General features: G+C 34.8%; 1 protein-coding gene across 22 annotated transcripts in view; it reads left to right on the forward strand.

Annotated features, from left to right (window-relative positions):
* Positions 1–23,143, forward strand: part of PCM1 (pericentriolar material 1) — an 81,149-nt gene that overhangs the window by 43,990 nt on the left and 14,016 nt on the right. For 12 of the 22 annotated variants that reach the window (XM_032468609.1, XM_032468606.1, XM_032468608.1 and 9 more), the window contains 8 exons: positions 624–982; positions 6,657–6,821; positions 9,095–9,151; positions 11,513–11,685; positions 12,035–12,166; positions 16,330–16,450; positions 17,934–18,113; positions 18,356–18,492. In XM_032468609.1, coding sequence (XP_032324500.1) covers positions 624–982; positions 6,657–6,821; positions 9,095–9,151; positions 11,513–11,685; positions 12,035–12,166; positions 16,330–16,450; positions 17,934–18,113; positions 18,356–18,492 — 1,324 coding nt within the window. The remainder of the gene's footprint in view (positions 1–623; positions 983–6,656; positions 6,822–9,094; positions 9,152–11,512; positions 11,686–12,034; positions 12,167–16,329; positions 16,451–17,933; positions 18,114–18,355; positions 18,493–23,143) is intronic. The other 10 variants (XM_032468615.1, XM_032468616.1, XM_032468623.1 and 7 more) reach the window with 4 other exon arrangements.

Consider the following 23,143-nt stretch of genomic DNA (forward strand, 5'->3'; position numbering starts at 1 on the left):
ACTGCAGACCCATTTAACTTTGTTTTACCTATTTTTTCCCCAAATTTAGATAACTGGTGATTACTTATTAACACATTAACGGGTGCCAATGTTGAGTGGATAAAATTTGGAAAGTGACCGTAGACTAACAGAATTAAACTAGACTTAAATGTTCAGAGAAATAAATTACTAGTTGCATGGCCAATTGTTTTCAACAAATTCTGGTTATATTTGAACTGCTTTAGGTGACACGGATCCATGTATGTTCCCAAACTCTACTACGGTTCCTTCTCAGCTGTTCCTATTAAGCTTTTTGAGTTTTTTCCTTGTATGTCCCATCCTCCCTTGATTCCCCTCTACTTCTGCTCTTATCCCTCATGAATGTTTGATCTTTGGTTAGGAACTTCCACTAGTGAAAATGGTTTGGTGAGAGAGGTCCAGAATTAAAGTTTAAAGTACTTTAGTACATTAGCCTATATAATATTACATGTTTAATGCATGTTTTGTGGGAATATTTTTGTAGCCTGTTGATACTTTTATTTACTTGAATCTACTCGTAGACAATAAATTAAGTATATCTGGGGTTTTCAGTAGACTTAGAAATCTACCATTGTAATATATGAAACCTTATTTTCATTGGTAAGGAATCAAAAACAGCCTGAAGAGGAGGTGGAGAACAGTAGGACACCGTGGTTATATGACCAAGAAGGTGAAGTAGAAAAACCATTTGTTAAGACTGGATTTACAGTGTCTGTAGAGAAAACAACAAATAGTAATCGCAAAAATCAATTAGATACCAGCAGGAGAAGACGCCAGTTTGATGAAGAGTCATTAGAAAGCTTTAGCAGTATGCCTGATCCAGTAGATTCAACAACAGTAACTAAAACATTCAAGACAAGAAAAGCATCTGCACAGGCCAGCCTGGCATCTAAAGATAAAACTCCCAAAGCAAAGAGTAAGAAGAGGCATTCTACTCAGCTGAAAAGCAGAGTTAAAAATATTGGTAAGTATTGAAATTTGTTAAATATTGATCAGCATAAATGTTGGTAACCTTACTCTCACATGTTGACATATTTAATTTCAGTGTGGCTAGATGCATAGATACTTTTCTAGGCCTACTTGAACAGAGTCATTTTTAGTTACCGTTGAAAAATTTTTTAAATAAAATTTATCAAATAGGGCTTAATGTTGTAGATGTTTTAAAATATGGCATTTATTAATACTTTTTGTCCTTAAAACTTGTATTTCTTATATATATGGTTCCTGTGAGCTCAGAAGTTTTACTGTTCTCTTATTTAATATTAATGCAACACTTTTTTCATAACTTCTGGCTGGATCTTTGATGGATTCATTTTAAAAAGTGGGCCTCTAACTACATTGCAATCTTTGAATAGCATACGGATGAAACCACTTTTTTAAAGTTTGCTCTTAGTCCTTCAGGAATTCAACCTTAGTTAATATGGTAGAATATTAACCTGTATTTTATTGAATCTTGCCATTGAGTATCATATCAAAGTTCTCTTTATAGTGTTAACTGCATGCCGCTTTTTAAAAAAAAGTTTTTTTTTAATGATCCTTGAACTTACTGAAGTCTAACAATAGGTTAAAAATAGTTTTGTTGGCTAAAATCTAGAATATTATAGCTAAAGGAGGCTCCTTCAGGTTTGCAGGAGATACTTTTTTTGTCTGTGGCCTTGAAAGATTGTTCTGTGTTCAAGGAAACAGTATTTACTTAAGAACAAAATATTCTAGACATGTAATCAGAAAAGTGAATAATAACTGCACTAGGCTAATTCCTTTTCTTGGAAGCTCAACAACACATGTAAGTACAGTAAAGGTCCTGGGAAACTGCAGTAAAAAAATCCACTTGTAAACTTCTATGGCGTTCATCTCAACCAATTTTGGGTAATGGAACCCTTGAAAACTCTGATGAAAACGATAGATGTAAAAAAGAACACATGCTTTTTTTTTTTTTTTTTTTTAAGTGCTTCATGTATCCTAAAGTCCTTGGCCTCCTACCCCTACTCCCATGTGGAGAGTCTGATTTGATGGTTAAACAAGCACATTTGAACAGGGGTAACAGTTTTTCAGCTTATACATTATCATCTTTGAGATAATTTTTCAGTTATGTAGATTTGGGAGGATCTCATTTACTTAGTAGATTATCAAGGATCTGAAACCATTCAGATGAATGAAATACAACTACTGTGCCTTCTCCGTGATCACTCTTGATGCCACTAGAGAACGTTTAAATAGATAATGACCATTTTGAAAGAGGCCTTTTGGGTAACTCATTGAACTTTTTATTCCCTATTATCAGACCCCACAAAAATGCTTTTTGTCATATGAATAAATGAAGAAAAACTAACATTTGTTATCCCAGCATTCTCTTAGTAAGCTAGTTAATTTGAGTACACTAGGGCAATGCTTCTTAAACTTTAATGTTTAATACAGATTTCTTTGGGAATCTTGTTTAAAGTCAGATTCTGATTCAGTCAGTCTGAAGAGGGACCTGACAGTCTGCGTTTTTGACAAGCTCCCAAGTATTGCTGATCAGTACTGACAGTGTAGTCTGTGGACCACACTGTAAGCAGCAGGGTCTCAGAAGACTCTTTGCTAGCATGTGGCCGTGTCTACCTGAGCCTAGAGATTCTGTTGTGTTTGCAGTTTTGAAGCCCTTTTATTCTGAAGAATTATGGTCCCAGATATACACTTCAGCTTTTTTTACGTCAGGGCAAAGATTTATATTGTAATCTATTTGGTCTTCCCTCATATTTAAATATAAAAATACCTGCCGTAAAACACGCATTCACATCTGTTCAAGAGGCATTCAAGACCATCTGTCAGTGAGAGCCCTGCTTAAGGTGCACACACAAAAATGAAAGGCCTGAAAGCAGAACCCAACCAGTATATGCAGACTCAGACTAATATGTAGCAAAATCAGATTAGCTAAATCCTCGCTATTCAAGATGTGACCCATGGCAGGCTGCACGGCATTATCTGGGAGCTTATAGAGATGGAGATTCTTGGGTCCCACTTTATACCAACTGAATCAGAATGCATTCTTTTTCATTGTGCATGCTAGTGAGATTCCAGATGTTTTAGTATGAATATATGTACATTAAACTCTGGGAAATGCTGAGCTAGACTGCTAATTTATGTTGCTTTTGTTCTCTTTATAGGATAGGAATAGCTGTGATTTCTTAGAAAAAAAGAGTATTTACTCTGCCTTGAAGGAAGTAGGAATGGAGGTCAATAGAAGATTGGAAAGCATTCCAAATTGTAGTAACAGTAAGAAAAGTAGTACAGAGTCAGGATAAAGCAAGAAGAGATGAGAGAGCTGGGGAAGGACATAGGATATGACAAATAGACCAGCACAGTGAGACTTAAGTTGCTGTCCTGAGAGATCATACAGTCAGTTATACTGTCCTGAATTTACTAGACTGAACTGTTCAGTATCTGTTTTTTGAGCATGTTGACAATCATTCAGAAGTGGCATGCTAAATCTTCATTTAACTTTGCTTCCCATGATAGTAATGTACCAGTGATGGTACGCTTTAGAAGGTCTTTGTATGCAAAGTAGGATTTTTCAAGTTACGTAATAATCATCTTTTAAACTTCAGTTCAAATTCGGGCTTTATGAGTTGAGCGTGATTTCTTGCCTTATTGGGCGTTTCAGTTGTCAGACCATAACTTGGTTATACTCTGCCAGGCCCCCTCTCTCTTTAGACGAGTAGGAGCATATAGTCTAGATGGTCCTTGTTCTTTCCTTGGGAAGTTGGGTAGGACTGTTAATGTACTAACTTCTGGGTTCTACCCAGCTCTGAATCTTTTCATTTCTTCCCTCCTCCACTCTTACTGCTCACTAATGAAGACTGAGATAAAATGAATGTCAAACCTTGGGCAAGTCAAGGCCTGACAGATGTGACCAGTAAAGAAACAGCCTTTTTTAGATTGAGGCTTACAAAGGCAGAGAAAGGAAGAGTAGCCAAAGGTGCTAGCTCCATGTGTCCCATGTTCTACTGACCATAAGGGCGGCACTGAAACAGAACAGACCAGATGACAGTTGCAGCCTGAGTGGCGGGACACCCTATAGCTGAGGAGCCAGTGCTGTATTACAGCTAAGCCACTGTGTAGAATGGAGATTTACCATTGGGGTGAGGCAGAAAGGTCTCATATTTCATCAGAGCCTGGGAGGAGATGAGAAATTCTCTCATGACTGCCTTCCAGGGGAGGTGGGAAACCCCTGGGTTTCATGTTCCAGGAGGCTCATAAGGCCTCCTGCCAAGACTTTGATTCAGTTATGGTTCAGTCCTTACCTGTGTGGCCTGTGTGGATACATGGAAAGTCTCCAGGGTACCATGGCTGGGCCATTTCCCTACAGTGGAGACACAACTAAACTTTCTTCTAGTGATGTCAGCCACTTGTGCTGAGGAAAACAGAATGGGGGCACGGGAAGGAATGATGGAGTGAGGTGACTCCCGTACAGTAATGAACATCATCTATTGTTGATGTTGTTACACCAGCTGGCCTCACCAGTGTTACTCTGAAGTATTATTAATGCCTATTAAATTGCCTTCTCTCCCTGGAGGATTACTAGTAAAGTGCCTAAAAGAAAAACAGAGGTAAAATCGAGAGGGAAACGATTAGAGGCTTAAGGACAAATCTCAGAGATTGTTTATAACGTAAACAAGTAAAAGAAAGTGAAATAACACTCATCCATGGACAAAAAAGGACTACAACTCAAGAATCCTGTTCTCAGACAAGAGATTCTTCACTTGTCAAGATGAAAAGCTTTTGGTGTAGCTTACTCAAAGAAAACTGTAGAAACAACGTAGGAGTTAGTTTAGAGACCTTTGTGTAGGGGAAGGTGAAAAGGAGAGGTAGCAAACAGTTCCGTAAAGAAAGCAGTGATTTAATCTCAGTTATTAATATATATTTAAAAGTAAAACATTAGCAATTTTGCCAGTATATCAAAAAAGAATGTTAGACTGTTGTCAGTAGGGTTTATTAGAGAAATGTAATAGTGATTTAGTATCAGGAAATCTTCAACATGATTTATGATATCAAGCACATTAGGACAGAAATCACATAATTATAGCAGTAGATTCGACAAAATTTTAAGTCATTCTTAATAAAAATATACCTGGAAGAAGAAAGCAGTTATTTAAATATAATAAAGACTATTAGCTAATGTCAATCACAGGCACCACTGTAAAATACTCCAAAGCTAGTTCTATCAAAATTAGGACGTAAACAGGGATTCCCTGTCTACCACCAACATTAGGTAGCATTGTTTGGAAAGTACTATGATAAGCAATTAAATAATTGGAATAAATACTTGAAAGGGAAGGAAACAAATTTTGTTATTTTTTTTTTAAGAGAGTCCAAGAAGACACTGGAAAACAGCTATCTAGCTAAGCTATTAACTAAGTAGAGTAGTTACTGTTTAGTAACTGAGTTAGCTATTTAAAGTGGTTGTGAAATAAGTGTGCAGATGTTTTTCTTTACCAGAGTAATACCCATTAGAAATGGAATTGGGGGCAAGTGGAATATTCTTTTCATAGTAATATCCAAAGCTATTGGGGCATAAAAATCCTTAGGAATAAATTTAACAAGAAGTACTAGATCCATAAAAAATTTTTGAAGAACACGAAACAAGATTGAACAAATACAAAAACCATGTTTTTAAATGAGAATGTATAAAATTACTAAATATCAGTTCTCTTTAAATTAATAAATACTTTTAATGTTACTACATTTTGAATCCCTATGGATTATTTTTGAAATTGGAGGAAAAATTCTCAAAGCTTATAATGGAAAGACAAGTGTCCAAGAGTAGCCAAGAAAAGAAGCTGGGTAGGACTTGCCTTACCAGATGTTTAAACACACTGTAAAATTTATGTGGCTAAAAGAGTGAAAATGGCATTGGATGGAATAGATAAGTTAAAAAATGGGATGCCTAGAAATAACGCCTAATAAATATGGAGATTTAATATATTGACAAAGGTTGTATTTTAATTCAATGGAAAAGGGTAGGTATTATCAACTTTCCACGTGAAACAAAATACAGTTGAGTTCCTACGTTGTGCTTTACACCAAAAAGTAAATGTAGAAAAATTAATAACAAAACAGAGAAAATTTAGTAGAATATACACATAACCTATGGGTGGGTATGACTTTTTAAACCGTGTTACACAAAAAGTACATGAAAGCAGACATTTGATTATTTAATACCCCTTACTCTCTGTTATGAACATAACGATTAGATGTGATTCTTATATTTCCTAATACTGAAGAATTGTTAACTTGGAGTCTAATAGAGAATCAGGTTATAGAAGGCCTACCACATACATAGTTTGAGTTGGGATGTGTTTATTGAGATGAATATCAAAGGACAGTGAAGTGTGAGAATTTATTACTGTTACCCTGTACCTCCACAGGTATTGCAAGATTATTTCCAAGACACATTATTTACTGTTTGATTTCTGTTTATACCAGGCCTTCACAGCATTCTTTTTTTTTTTTTTTAACATTTTTTATTGATTTATAATCATTTTACAATGTTGTGCAGCATTCTAAATTGAGTTATCTCTATTATTTCACTGTGGAAGTCAATTTCCCTTTCAGTTTGAGTTAGTTGCAGCTGATAACAGTTGTTACTTTTCTTACTCAAGGGTATGAAAGTGCCAGTATGTCTAGCACATGTGAACCTTGCAAAAGTAGGAACAGACATTCAGCCCAGACTGAAGAGCCTGTTCAAGCAAAAGTGTTCAGCAGAAAGAATCATGAACAGCTGGAAAAAGTAATAAAATACAGTAGGTCTACAGAAATATCTTCAGGTATGTTCTTTGGTTTGTTTTCATTTAAGGACTTCATCTTAGATTTGAAAAGCTGTATTAAAACAAGTTTTAAAATTGATCTTTTACATTTCTCTATCATCTGTAAGGTTTTATAGTAGAGATTACAGTACACAATTCTTGATATCAAGAAATGTAAGTTAGAAATTTTTTTTTGGTTGTACTACTCTCCTTTGACACATTTTGACAAAATTCTGAACAAAGTATAGTTGACATTAATTTGATACTCCTAATTTGAAATTCTGAAAATCTTACCTGAATAAGAATTTGATACAAAATCATGTCATTCCCCTTCTTAAAACCTCTGGCCTTCACCATGCCTGCAGGAGAAAGTCCAGATGCCTTAATGTAACATATATGGCCAGCAGAGATTTAGTTCCTTCCTGCCTCTCCAGACGGATTCTCGCTACCCTCTACCTTGAACTTGACTCTCAGTGGCACCCAACTGAAGTTTTCCCGTATCCATTGTGTTGTTTCTCCCCTCAGCATCTGTCTTTTCTGCCTTAAGTCCTTTTTTGCTCTTTGTAAGACGTTTTCGCTGCTGGACTCTTAAATAAAATCTTAATTCTGCAACTCTGGAATTGCATCCAAATTCTCTCTGGGCTGAGACAGCATTTCTCCTTTTTGTTTTCTGGTATAGCCTGTGTAAACCTCTTTTGTTTCCTGTATCGCATTAAATAGTGTTTACCTGTTTAAGTGTGTATCACCTTTTTGAGTCCCTTAGTAGCAGATAACATCTTTTCATATTTATATATTGAATGTTAACACGGGACCTGACACATGGTAGGCACTTAGTGAATGTTTATTGAGTGAATGGAGTCATATGTATTTGTCACTTGTTTTAGTTTAAGTAAATACTGGCACTTTCCTGGTTTATAAAGAATAAGTATATCTCAAAGAAATATGGGGAGGGAGGCAATAAATATAGACTCAGTTTTCAGCTGTCAATAAGACCTCTGATGAAAATGATAATAGCAGCTACAGTTTGTATTATGCTGTACTGTTTTCAAATTAAACAAATACCTCATTTGAACCTCATAATCCTGTTAATTGGTTTTATTTTCATTTTGCAGATGAGGAAACATGGTCAGAGGGGGTACCTGTTTTTTCCCAGTTCTTATAAAGGGCCAGTAGTATAAACTAGTGCAATTTTTCTGGAAAGCTTCAAAAATCATGCCCTTGACCCAGTAATTTTATTGGTAGGCATCCATCCTAAGGAAACAAAAGTAGTAAAAATAAATTGGGGTTTAGTATTGACTGAACAGCATGAGTCCAACTATGTTTAAACAAAAATCTGGATGAAAAAAGACTGGAAGAAAATTTATCAAAATATTAATAGTGGTTTTATCATCTTTGAACTCCTCTATATTTTCTAAAACTTATGAGTATTTATTACTTTTGTAATCATAAAAGAAACATCACATTTTATTCATATTTTGAAATGATTTCCTCAGGCTCATATTGCTTGAAAATGGTAGATCTCAAGTTTCAGTCCTGGTCTCCTGTTAAGTCCAGCATCCTTCAGTCAAATACATCATTTCTATTGTCCTGACCCGAGCATTTTTTCAGAATTTTGTAATTTCTTTAACTTTATCAAATAGTGATATCTTCAAACAGTAAACAGTTGGGTGGAGGTTGGGGAAGGGCATTAAGTTGACAGCTTAATAAGTTGGATATCAGTTATCTAAATAATTGATGGTGGGTCAACAGTACTTCAGACTTTATTACTGTCACTTAGAAAAATATAACCATCAAATTTTGGTGAACTGAAAAATGTTTGAATAATATAAAAATACCTTTGTGTGTATTTACATATTCACTTTCTAAAAAGACTCAATTTTGGTTTTAACCATTACCCTGAAGTTCTTCATAGCATGTAATGGTGGTTTTTGTTAAACGATCATTGGATTGTAGCGTATATGGCTGCTAGTACTGAACTGTGCAGTCCTATTCTCCCTCGGGAATTGTAGGAGGTTCACCTTGTTGAGTGTGCTTCTAAGAGTGAATGGTGGGAGTTGATTGTAATTATCATCAGTCACATCAATACAACTTTATAGCAAACCTTTTGATATTTTCCCTGATGAGATGATTTTTAAATAGAGAATAAACCATACCTTGTGATAACATTTCAGTTCAGGCAAATGATTTTTAAAAATTTGCTTATTTCTTTTTCATTCATTTATTCATATTATAGACCCTGTCTTTACTATTCATACACATTTTATGTTCATCCTTATGTCTGCCCTTTCCTACAGCACATGCTAGGAGAATACTACAGCAGTCTAACAGAAATGCATGCAATGAAGCGCCAGGTAACAATCTGCTTAGTTTTGGTGTACACCTTTTGTTAATTTTTTCCATTGGTCCTAAAATCCTTAGTTTTATTGTTCTGGGTTTTTTTTTTTTTAGATTTAGCTTAGTATATATATGTAATTTGACTTATAAAAGTGAAAGAATTCATACTCATAAATTCAGAAACTTTTCGTTTATAATTCTTGGTTGGTAAAATTGGCTGCTTTTCTTGTTTTCATTTTCCATTAGTAGATGTAACGTAACCAACACATTCATATAGGTAATGGAAAAAACCTTTTTATAATTTGGCATTTTATTTGAAGTTATTTATTTTGTGTTCTTTAAATGATAAAGAGCATTAATATTTTTATAAAACAAAAATAGTTATTTTTATTCCTAGCTCTGATTTATAGTGTTAAATATTATGTATGACTTCGATTGTAGTTGCTTGTTTTTTCCTTTGCCAGTCAACATTTATGAAAAAGTAAACCATTGAGCAAAAAACAATTGTGACATGCAAAGATCATGATAAAGATCATGGAAAATTACAAAGGTTGCAGAATGCTATTTTAGTTTTAAAACTGTATTTTTGTTAGATATGGTTCTGTGTGATTTAGAAATGTAAATACTCTTTAATGCCTCCTGTGCTGTACATGAGCAAAAAAGAGAAGCCTGTTATGGGCCTTTAGGATAATTTAAAGAAAAAAAACAAGGACTTCACACAAAGCTAAATATATCAATGGCACTTCCTTAAGAAAAAAACTGTGAATGTAGGGTGAAAACAAGATAGAATCAGAGAAATCTGACTGATTCAAGTCAAGGACTGCTTACCTAAACTATACATTTTAGTCCAGGAGGAGAAACTGGCAAAAAATTTCTACTTCTCTATTGTAGGTGGGAGGGATGAGGCATATGTTTGGCATAATTCATTATTTGGGAATAATTTAATCTTTGATACATAATTTAGAGTGATAATTTTATCATATACAGAGGTATGAAAGATGTCATTAAATATTGCTTTGTTCTTAACATTTTTGAAATAAACACTTTCTAAAACAACTGATCAAACATACTACATACTACAGTACAGTATATAAATTGGGAAATTTGCATGGTGTCATATCTTCTTATCTGGATTTTTTCCTACAAATAGACTTCCTACAGAAATAGTTTTGGTTCCTGCTTATAATAAATATTTTTGTAGTAATGTATCACATTTAGACATTTTAAAACTACTTAGAGAATTTTAGTGCATCTCTTCATTTTATACTCATATCTGAGTCAAGATATGCATATTTATTATCATTATTTTATAGTTGTAGAAATTGAGACATGAAGATACTGATTTACTTAGTAAAATAGTAGAAAGTTATTTCATTAGACCACATTTGCTTTGCATTTTTAAATTTTTCTTGCAAAAAGTGAATTAAGTCTTAATATCTTTGCTTATATATTTGAAAGCACAGTATATTGAAACACTCAACATTTCAAATTCTCTTTTTGAGAAACATGTCACTGATTTCTGTGGAACTTGAATGTTTAACTATTTGTGGTTCTACTGTTGCTCTAGAGGGTTTATAGAATTTGATCATTAGAAGAGCACTTGGAGATTTTTTTTTCTCAGAGAACTCAAAATGGGTACAGTTCCTAATTTGTACTTTTAAAAATAAAGGTGTGACTGTATACCTCTTAAGGGTGATAATTCTTTGTTACCAACAAATATGTGTAGCAAGGTTTTTGCTAAATGACAAGAGTGATGCCTACATTCTGTGAAACTGAAAGCTTCATTTGGTCACTGTCTGCTCCAGCTTATACTGAGTATGTCAGTAAGACACTATAGTAAAACTGAATTATTATATTACAGTTACAAATTCAATTTTTCATCAATACAGCATCATAGCAGAGATTCAAGAATTAGTGGACCTAACTAGATAAAACTTAAAATAGTAGCTTTCCTTGGCAGCATTTAGTTTGTTCTCAATATTAACAAAACAAACTAATTTCCTTTCCTGTAACAAAATTCATATTAGCAAAAAAAGGCACTTAGCTCATTTCATTTAAGTACTAAAAGATTTCCATTGATTATTCCTAAGAAATATGTAAAAATTTTCAGATTTTTTTTATTGTGAAATAAGTTTGGTCTAAGTTGCTAAGGAATATTATTTATACATTTAAATATTTCTTATGTAGTATATATCTTGATATTTTTAAGATTATTTTTATCTTGGTAATTTTAAGATTCTTTTTCTACTTTACAAGCCCTAAAATAGAATTAAGTGTATTCTGAGTTTAAAGTAATTTAAAGTTGAGAGTAATGATACAAGCTAATAGAAACAGGAACATATTTCAACATTAACTTCCTGATCTTTTATATCTTCCAGAAACGGGGAGTGATTTTTCCATGTTTGAAGCTTTGCGTGATACCATTTATTCTGAAGTAGCTACGCTGATTTCTCAAAATGAGTCTCGTCCACATTTTCTTATTGAGCTCTTCCATGAGCTTCAGCTACTTAATACGGACTACTTGAGACAGAGGGCTTTATATGCATTGCAGGTATCTGGTACCTAACATTCTTGTTTGTACTCTGTCTGATACTGCCATTCTTCACAGTTATATCTGGTTACTTTCTCTGACTGAAGCATGTCCTTGTTCCATAAATATTTTGATCTGCTTTCTACGTGCTTTCATGCCACTTTATTTAAATCTTCTTACACAGCTTAAGTAGCTTTCAGATAGTCTTTTTCTGAGCAGTTTTTCAGTGTTTTGTGTTTAATGTTATTTCTTCTTCACAGTTAAGCTGTGAGGTGAAAAGTATTGCATTTGTTCTTCTATCTGCTTTTGTTTTTAACTTCGTGTTTAAACAAATGTTTTTCATAAATATCTATCTTATTTCCTTATTTAGGACATAGTATCCAGACATATTTCTGAGAACCATGAAAAAGAAGGGGAAAATGGAAAGTCGGTGAATTCTGGAACTTGGATAGCATCCAACTCAGAACTTACTCCCAGTGAAAGCCTTGCTACAACTGACGATGTAAGCTGATATGATTAATGAGGGGTAGACGTAATTTCAGTAGGCAGCAAGCAAAAGTTAAGTAGGTTGTTTTAAACTGTGAGTATACCTAATATATATGGTTTTTAGCTTTTTTAAAAAGCTAGGTGTAATGTATTACTTTATTTGAGGTGAGGTATAAAAATAGGGCAGCAGCACCAAAAATTATATATAAATGGTTATAAGGTCTAAAATAGCCATAGTTAGATCTCCTTTGCCCAACATAGGAGTTGACTCTTACGGCAATTCAGTAAAATTTGTTGTATTCATTCAAGATACTGAGTAAACCAGACAGCAGTTAGATCACAAGAGCCCTTGAGTAAATAAATACCAAGTAAATCATGTCTTTGGGTTAGAAAAGAAGCCTAGACAAAGGAAAGCCAGGAAGAAAATGTAATTTAATGTATTAAAATTGATGAAGAAAATTTTGAATAAAGTGAAAAAGACTTGGACATGGAAAATAGTGGTAAGGAAAGTGTATTTTCAATAGACTGTGTCCTCTAAATGATGCCTACCTCGCACATAGGAGTTTGAATGACGATGACTAACTGCTAGGATACGGAGGTGATAATGTGCTGGGTACTTGGAAATCAGCTTTGTAAAGGTTCAGATCCTTATTCTGTTGTAAAAGATGATATGTGGTCCTGGGATAGCAAGTACATTCTTATACCAGTTTCAACACATGGATATCTATGGATAGGAGTGCCATAATTGATTAGCAAATATCTGCCATAGATGGAGAGTTGGAAGCGTATTACTGTGTTTCTGCCCATTGTTGATACAATAATAATATACATTTTTATGAAAAGATAGCTTTCTCAAAAGACCATCTTCTTTGAATATATAGTAATTTCCTTATAACTGTTGAGAAGTTTTTCTGAATTTTTGCTCTGGTTTTACTCGTGTTTAAAACAGTACTTTCCCAAGTTATCTTTTCTGCTTAAAACCTTTCTTCACTAGGCTCCAACTCCTATATTACTATGAATGTAAACCAGTGTCCAAAAACTACATGATTTTGACTTCTTAATATCAAATATAAATGAATGTAACTAATTGCCACTTGGGATTAATTGTTATTATAACTAATTGAAAATTGTGTTCTCTTTTTTGTGGGAAATGAAAAGTGGTCCAGCCATATACACAAAAAATAGGAGATACTAGGTTATATTAAATTTTATTAGGCATTGAAATAACTTACTGAGAGAGCATGAAGAGTGTCTTTTCTTAGAAATCTTCTTTAGTAATTTTATTTCCTTAAGTCCAGTGCCTTTCTTTTTATCCAAAATTCATATAAGCAGCATTGCTTCTAGGATTTGAGTATATTGGTTTGCACCATCAACAGCAGATTTTGAAAATTGAGCTAGAATGTATGATAAAATTAACCTGACAAGGTTTAAAAGTCGAATAAAATTTAAAGATACAATAGTACTTAATAAGTAGGTGTCTTAGCTCTGGCTGGTACAACAAAATACTGTAGACTAGACGACTTAAACAACAGACGTCCATTTCTCATGGTCCTGGAGGCTGGGAAGTCCAAGATCATTGTGCCAGCAGTTTTAGTTCTTGGTGCACGCAGGCCCTCTTCCTGGCTTGCAGATGGCCACTTTCTCCCTGTATCCTCACATGGCAGTGATAGGAGGCTCAGGTGTCTCTTCCTCTTACAAGGGCCATAATGGGGACTCCACCCTCAAGACCTCATCTAAATCTGACTATCTCACAAAGGCCCTACCTCCTAATATTATTAAAACATCAGCATGTAAATTTGGGAGGGGAGATGCAAAAATTCAGTCCATAACTGTAGGGATCTGGCATAAATATTAATACTTAGTATTACTTTTACTTTTTACAATTTAATTTAAAATTTTTAATGGAGGTATTGGGCATTGAACCAAGGACTTTGTGCATGCTAAGCATGCGCTCTACCACTGAACTATACCTTACCCCCCAGTATTACTTTTAAATAACTAAATCAGTTCTTTAATTTTTTTCATCAAACTTAAATTTAGCATTAATGTCAACATTTTCCATTTATTAATTAATGTCAGTTAATCATTAGCAGCGGCACAGCATCCAGTGTTCATACCCACAGATCTAGAGCAGTGCTGTCCAGTAGAACTTTGTATAGTGATGGAACTGTCTTATAATCTGCATTGTCTAATTTAGTACCCATTCACCACATATGGCTATTGAGCACTTGAAATATGGCTAGTGGGATGGAGGAGGTAAATTTTTAATTTTATTTGCTTTAAATAGCCATATGGCTAGTGGTTACCAAATTGGGTGGATATAGTCTTATTCTTCATGTTTCTAGGCCAAGGTCCTTTGAGTTCCATTAATGCAGCTTTTACACATACCTTTTAGAGCATGTGAAAGAACCTTCATGCCATGAAAGAGAGAATTAAAGTAGACATCTAAGGATTATAAGTCAGGGATGATGAGCAACTGAGGTTTCAGAATAGAAAGAAACAATTTGAATCTTCTACTCCAGGTGCTATAAAATGACAAAGGCATATCTACTTTCAAGTCTGACTTGAAGGAGCAATAAAATGGTTCCACTTCCTAAAACATGTTCCCTAATGCCTGAATTTCCTTTAACCAGGGGCATACCTTTCATTTCATAATTTAGGAGAGAACTTTAACAGATCAGTAGCTAGGAGAAAGAACACAATTGTGAAATGAGTTACAATCAAAATATAATTGAGACCCCTCCTAATCACAGTATACACAAAAATTAATCTGAAATTACTTACAGTCCTGAAAAAGCTAAAACTGAAAAACTAACAGAAAACTAAATCTTCATGATTTGGACATAAGCAAAGATTTCATAGGACATAGCACTACGTATGAAAGATAAAATCGATAAATTGGACTTCATAAAAATAAAACTCTTCTGCTTTTCAAAGGTACTATTAGGAGAAAATAATCTCAGTACATGTATCTGGCGCATGACTATGAAAGATAAATCCCAACTATATAAAAAACTTCTACAACTCAATTGTAAGACAAACAACTTAATAAAAAGTGGATAAGAGATTTGAACATGTGCTTCACAAAAGAAGTACAGTGTGCAAATTAAAACCACATGAAATATGACCTCACACCCACTAGAAAGGCTGAAATTAAAAGATTGACAGTAAGAAGTACTGGTGTGAATTTGGAGCAATTGGAACTCTCACGCTGGTTGTGGGATTGTAAAATTGTTCAACCATTTTGGAAAGCAGTTTGGCGGTTTCTTATAAAGTTAAGCATAAATTTGGCACGTGACCCAGCAATTTCTCTTCTAAGTGTTCATCCAAGAGAAATGAAAACATGTCCACAAATAATTGTATAGTAATGTTCATAGCATTATTAGTCATGATAGCTACAAACTGGAACATTAACAGATAAATGGATAAACAGACTTTGGTTTGTTTGGAATACTATTCAGCCATTAAAAATAATGAACTTCTGAAACACACAACATGGTGGATTAATTTTAGAAACATGCTGAGCAAAAGAAGCCAGACGTTGAAGAGCACATATTGAATGGTTCTACTTATATGAAGTTCTAGAGCCAGCAAAACTAATCTGTGGTGATAGAAATCATGAGTGGGGTGTAGTGGAGATTGACTGTAGAGGATACAAAGGCACTCTAGGCTGATGGAAATGGTCTTTATCTTTAGGAAGGGTGGTGGTGGTGGTGCGTATGTTTTTCGAAACTCATCAAACTGTACACTCAGTGGGTGCATTGTTGTATATAAATAATATTTAAATAAAGTTGACTTAAAAATATGAATAATGCTGTCATGTTTTTCTTCTGGTACGAGACAACCAAATATAGTAAGGTACTAGGCAATCTTATAGTTTGGAGATAGGAGAATTTCCCTGAGGGTGTAGAAGTAATGTTAACTTCTCCAAGTTAGAATTTAATTAGTAGCTGGCTCTGTGTATTTTCATGTACATAATGACAAGTGTTCTGCAGGGGTACTTAATACTTTAATGTTGTCTGTGACTCTATTCAACCTTTTATAACTTTGGTTATATCTCAATTTTAAGTGCATAGTTTTATTCATATACTTAGTTTCTATGTTAAATTTTTAATATTAATCCTAAAAATTTTTAAAGAAATGTTAGTAATTTTATTTGTTTTTTAAACTATAACTTAGGAAACTTTTGAGAAGAACTTTGAGAGAGAAACGCATAAAATAAGTGAGCAAAATGATGCTGATAATGCTAGCGTCATGTCTGTATCTTCAAATTTTGAGCCTTTTGCGACAGATGATCTAGGTAAGCAGAATGTTTTAAAATCTTAGAACATGACATTTTAATACAGCCTTTAAATTGCATTGATAAGGAAACAAAAGTCTAGAAGGTAAGCTGTGGTGGAAGAACATAGACCTAAAAGTCTATCCATCCATCAGTCTAAATTCTAGAATCTCTTCACTTTTAGCTCTTTGACCTCGGGCAAGTCATTGAACCTTTCTGACTCTTTGCATATACTAAGGAAATGGGAATTTACTTACCTTGCTTGCTGTGTTCTTGTGAAAAACATACAGAACTCTCTAGCATGCATAATAGGAGTTCAGAGAATGTTAATTCCTTTCCCTTAAGGGAAAGGTCATCCGTTAAGATCTTCCAGTTAATCAGCAGGAAAAATTCAGAGGTAGCAATGCCTCATCCAATCACATTTTCAATAACAATGTTAATAATTTGAAGTAAGAACTGAAATTTCTTAGCGTATACAATCTTTGTGAGAAACCCAGGTGACTCTAAGGCATGGTCGCCAATAGTACACCAAAAGCTTAGAGTGTTGAGTAGGTGCAAGGGAGAGAAAATACCCAAGTCCTAAATTTGGAAGGGAGATTAGAGAAGAGAAAGATGTCTATGTACCTGATTCATTTTCCAGGCTGTAGCATTTCAAAATATACCTGAAGATTCACTCATTCTGATCTCTGAGGCACTTAGTTGATAGAATAATCTAATGTCCCATAATTCTAGTGTTTATGTGATAACAAGATTTAGATGATTTCAAAGAGTTTTTCTACTACAAAGAAAAAGGCCAAGCCCTGCTCTATCATTGGGTATCTAGCTTTTAGCAAGCAGTAAGTCTTCCTTATGCCTTATCTTAATTACAGAGGATTTGAAGCCCTAGCTCCCTCCTGTCAGGTCTGGACTGAGCTCATCCCACTATAGACAGAAAAATCACTCTGTGGCCTGGCCTACCCCCCTTAATTGTCCCCACTTTCTGAGTTGCCAAGTGATTTTGAGTCCTACCTGTTTAGTTTTATTAATTGATGGCTTTCTCACAATCCTTCCCCCTACTTTTGAAGTAGACAGAAGAGAATTGGGAAATGTTATTCTGAGGTCTTTTCCTTACCTTAATTACTTGTGTTAGGTTGAATTGTTTGCACCAGAATTTGCACGACGTTTTGGAATTAATTTTTGTTGTACTGTTTAAGGGAAGCAACATGATATAGTGAAATAAATACGGACTTCAGAGTGTAAGAGATCTGGGTTCAAATCCCTAATTCTACATTTAAGTGGCTGTGGAAACCATAGGCAGTTACTTAAGCTCTCTGAAAATGAGGGTACTATCATCTACTTCATAGCGTTATTTTAAGGACTAAACAAATGTGATAATGTATGCTAAGTAACCAACTAGTACAATGTCAGGAACTTGTTAAGCTAGTTTTTCTTCCCTATGTTCAGACATATTTTTACTAATACATTTTACGGACTACATGAAAAAATTTACTTTCATATCTTCTAGAAATATTTGTTCCATATACAGGTAACACTGTGATTCACTTAGATCAAGCATTAGCCAGGATGAGAGAATATGAGCGTATGAAGACTGAGGCTGAAAGTAACACAAATATCAGATGTACCTGCAGGATTATTGAGGATGAAGATGGTGCTGCTGCTACAACTACGGTTAATAATTTAGAAGGTGTGTTCTGGAATTGATTAAAAATCATAGCTCCATATGTGAAAAATTAAGAGCCCCACTTGATCTATAATGACTTTGTTTGCCTTCTTTTAATTACTAGGGGTACTAGAACTTCATAGATGTTCCTTTGTGTTATTTTAATATAAAACCATCAGAATTTAATATTCTTTAGAATTTTGTATAAATACATACAATGTCATAGACGTTAGTTTGCTAATACAGCATTTTCATTTTTAAATTAGAAACTCCTAATCCTGAAAATCATAGTTCACAACAACCTGTAAGTGAAGTTTCTACCATCCCTTGTCCCAGAATTGATACTCAGCAGCTGGACCGGCAGATTAAAGCAATTATGAAAGAAGTCATTCCTTTTTTGAAGGTAAGCAATAACTTCTAAAAATAAATAAACATTCTGTGTTTTGTTCTTCTTAATTCAGATAAAAGACTCCATTGTACTAAATTCAGGAAATACAGGTAAACAAAAGAAAAAACTAAAAATCTCCCATAATTTTGTCACCCAGTGATAGTCCCTATCAACGTTTTGTGAACCTTTCTGTAATATCTCGTCCATATATAAGTGCATTCTGCTTTTATATCTTATACCATATACATCTTTCTACATCACTGTTTTTCTATTGTGTATTTTTTAGTGCTGACACCATTTATTATTCATTCAAACATATTTGTAGAATACTTACATTATGCCAGGCTTTGTGGACATAGTAGTAAACAAGTCAAGGCCTTTGCTCTCATGCAACTTGAGTGCTAGGATGAGAATATGGACCCCCCAAAAAGTGAATTTAGAACATATAAGTAAATGTGTATCAGGTATATATGTGCTATGTAGAGAGTTAAAGTATGGTGATGTGATGATGTCTCTTTTTGACAGGATAGTCAGGGAAGGCTTCTCGAAGAGGGAACATTTAAGCAGAGATGTGAATAAAGAGCCAGGTTAAGCTGAGATCATCCAGACAGAAAGGTCTTAAGGTAGAAGCTAGCTTGGCATGTTGAAGGAGCTGGAGGAAGGACCTGTGTGGCTATAGGAAATTTGTGTGAGATAATGTTAGAGGAGGAGGAAGGGCCAGTTCTGTACATCATCATAAGCATGATTAGGAGTTTGGATTTTATTTAACATTCGAAGGGAAACTCTTAGAGGATTTTAAGTAAGATACAAAATCTGATTTGTTTGTGGAAAGTTAAACATAGGAGTCAGAAATAACAGTGAGATCAAGTGAGAAATGATAATGGCTTAGATAAGGGTCTGGGGCTATAGAAAGGGAGAAGTAGGCAGTTGGGATATATGTGGGAAATCAGCAGGTCCTAGTGGTAGAAGATGGGTCACCTAAAACATGGCACTAGGTAAGAGAAGGGGACCTAAAGCTGGGGCCCAGGACCCAGTGAGCAACACCTGGTTTCCAACAACATTTGGAAGATGTGCAAAAGAGGAAGAGCTAGGGGTGACCAGGCCAGACTGCAGTAGTGAGCCCTGTGGATTGCTGCTGTGACGGCTGAGTATTGGTGGAATAGAACTGCCTGTTTGTTATTTTATCAGTTCTTGTTGTTAAACATTAATGTTTATTCTGGTTTCTTTTTTACTGTTATGAACAATACTTACATGACTTAGATAAATTTAGATATCCAATTTTTCTTTCCTTAGAAATAATTCTTAGACATAGAATTTCTAGCTTTGAGGGTATGAATGTTTTTAAGACTTTTGAGACATACTAAATTGTCCCTCAGAAAGGTTAACAATTTATATTGCTGCCAACAGTGGGAGTATGAGACTAGTAAGTAGTACTGTTTATTTTGTTTAATAACAGTGAAAAGGGGAGAGAAAGAAGCGTGCAAGACAGGACTTTCTTCTGAGATGGTACTCTTACATTTTAATTTAAAGTGGAAATTTTCAAAATTAGAAGTGAAGACAATCTTTTCACTCAGATAGGGGAAACTGCAAAACATGTTGTCAAGGAGTTCATCTCTTACATCCTTGTACTTGCCAGTGTGTAAGTCATTGACAGTAGGAAGTTGTTTCCATGCGCTTGTATTCCTCCCCTCAGTGGAGGTAATTGCTTTCTTTGGAATATTCTGAGAGAAGAGAGATCTTTGAAAAGGCAGTTACAGAAGCTGCTTCCTCGTAAGAGACACTATAGCTAAGAGGAGAAAAGATCATCTGTCTGTGCCCAAATTATTCCATGTAAAAAACTGAGTGACGTAGCCTTTTCCTGGGCAACTGCAGCAGCTCCAGAATGGCCCCTCTGCTTCCTCTTCTAATCTTTCAACTCTCCTGCTAGTGTTACTAGCACTTGCTGATACTTCTGCCTGGCATGCTCTTCCTTCACATGCCGGCATGGCTTTTCCCTTGAATCCTTCAGGTCTTTAGTTAACTGTGTCCTCTTTGGTGAGCAGATCTCCTCCAACTCCTTACCTACTTTTCTTAATCTCAGTAGTGCTTGTCACCTTTGACCTATTTAATCTTTGCTTATTTCTTTATTTTTTTTGTCTTCCCTGTTAAGTGTTAAGTTCCATGAAGTAATGGGAGATTTACATCAGAGATGTTAATCTGTTGTGGTCACTGTCTTACCAGTGCCAAGAATAGTACCTGCATATAGTAGGCAGTCAGTAAATACTTACTGAATAATGAATTAGTAAGTGAATGGCTCCACCAAACCTCGACTATCGTTTTCAGACTGATCAAATATAGTTTGAAGTACAGTTTGAAAACAGTTGGCCTGTAGGATCCAGATCAGATTCAGCATCACTCATAAAACTTTTTACAACCTGGTCCCAGCCTCATAACTGTTCCTTCTGACATATCTTGTATTAGACTTGACAGTTTTCAAAAAAGCACATTGCCCATGCTTCTTCCTCTGCTTAGAATGCCCTTTCACCCTTTCTCTGTCAGGCTTATCCTTCAGGACCCAGCTGAAATATTTTTGCATGTATTTGCAGGTAGGATTTCTCCTTCTCTTTACTCCTCCTGGGATACTTGGTACATGTCTTTATTAAAGCACTTATGACAAAGTGTCACAACTATTTGCATGTGCCTTCCTGTTAGAATAATGTCTTTCAATCTCTTAGTACTTTCACCCAAGAAAGACTTCAGAGACTGGATAAAGGGGATTTGAGGAGATAAGACAAATATATCAGTTTCATCAATTATTCTATGAATTTATCTCCTATTGCAAAATATGTATTTACCCCCTTAAATATTTACATACCTATAAATTATAAGAATATATATATATATATATATATATTCTTATGGATAGATAGGTGGATATTTATTTGAGTCTGAAACCATTCCCTCAAGTGAATTGACTTAAACTTTTAGGTTATCTTAGGCATAAATAACAAACCATTGCCTTTTTTCTTTTACATTTTTGTTGTATCATAATGCAATAAATACTTTTAAAACATGTCTTTTTTGGTTAAATTAGGTATATTGGTAGTGATATTTATTTGATATATACAATTACTTTCTAAGGGTTAAAGATATCTAAATATTTAGCTTTATGTGTGGGGAATGTAATCATCTCAGAAAATGTTACTGCATTTACAATTTTGTGTCTGACTTAAATAATATCCTTTCATAAGGATTCGCTTATTAAATTTAGTGTTTCAACCAATTTCTGAGGCCAACAAAATGAGTAGAACTAATGATCTGATTTTAACTTTTATTATTTCTTGTTTCACTTCAAGTCTTGACTTTCTGGGTGGGATTATAGAACATCTTTGTTATGTCAGCATTGTACTCAGTCACCTGAGCTAGACTTCTTAACTCTCTTACCCTCTTATCACCAGTGAGTCAAAAATTGATTTTTCCTCCTAAGTGCAGTCAGTTTTATTTCCTTCTCTCCAATAGCATAACCTTAATTCCTATCTTTGAAGTTGAGAGACCTCACCACTGCGTCTGTATCCTTTCCTAGCTTCATCCTCGCTGCTCTCTGTCCAGTATACACTCACTTCACATTCCTCTACATTTTCCATACCTACCATTTTCTTTTCACATATCAGCCCTTTCTACAAGTAGTCATCCTTGAAAATATAAAATCCCTTCACTCTTTTCTGCCTGGCTGAAGTACCTTTTCTTCAAAGATATTTCTTGTTACCTCTAATATGCTGCCACGGCTCCTCAGGGCACCTAGCGTGTGCTTCCTTTATGATACTTATTTGTTCAGCAAGTGCTGAGGGTCTCCTCTGAGCTAGCCACTGTGCTAGGTGGTATTGAATAAGGAACAGTCCCTGCTGTTTAAAAGTATCATCTACTAGTGGGGAGGGTATATAGCTCAGGGGTAGAGTGCCTGCTTAGCATGCACGAGGTTCTGGGTTCAATCCCCAGTACCTCAGTTAAAAAAATAAATAAGTAAACCTAATTGCAACCCCCCCCCCAAAAAAAACAAGAAAAAAATTAGTTTAAAAAAAAGAAAAAAATTTTTTAAAGTATCATCTACTGGACATTGCATAGCTTGTAGTGATTGATGTATGCATGTATCTGACTTCACTAGTATTTGATTCCTTGAAGATAAGGGAATATTGTCTTCTGTTTTAATTGTCTGTTTTGGCACATGAAGTTTTTAAAAATGAGCTTAGATTTAAGAGATCTTAGATATCATCTAGTTTGCTCACCTTGTTCTACACATTTGTAAAGAAGGAAGAGAAACCTCACAAATTAACCTGAGTCAAAGTTAGAGAACCTGCCCAAATGAGTTAAGCGGCAGAAAGGGGAATGGAACCTTGACATTACTTGATATGGATGTTTTATGGACTCACCTGAGAACGTTACCCGTGGTTTAGATTATTATGTAGCTTTCATATGCTTCTAAAAGAAGATTAAGGAGATGAAGAGAGTTGCCCAGAGTGGCTTGTTAAGAAAGTTAGGACGGAGGTTCTCAACGGGGCATGATTTTGACCCTAAAAACATTTTGTAATTTTTAGATACATTTTTAGTTGTCAGGACTTGGGAGAGTGGAGGATGCCATGGCATCTAGTGGGTAGAGGCCAGAGTGCTGCTGAACGAAGGATGTCAGCAG

Source organism: Camelus ferus, chromosome 26, assembly GCF_009834535.1.
Source record: "Camelus ferus isolate YT-003-E chromosome 26, BCGSAC_Cfer_1.0, whole genome shotgun sequence".
Taxonomy (NCBI): Eukaryota; Metazoa; Chordata; class Mammalia; order Artiodactyla; family Camelidae; genus Camelus; species Camelus ferus.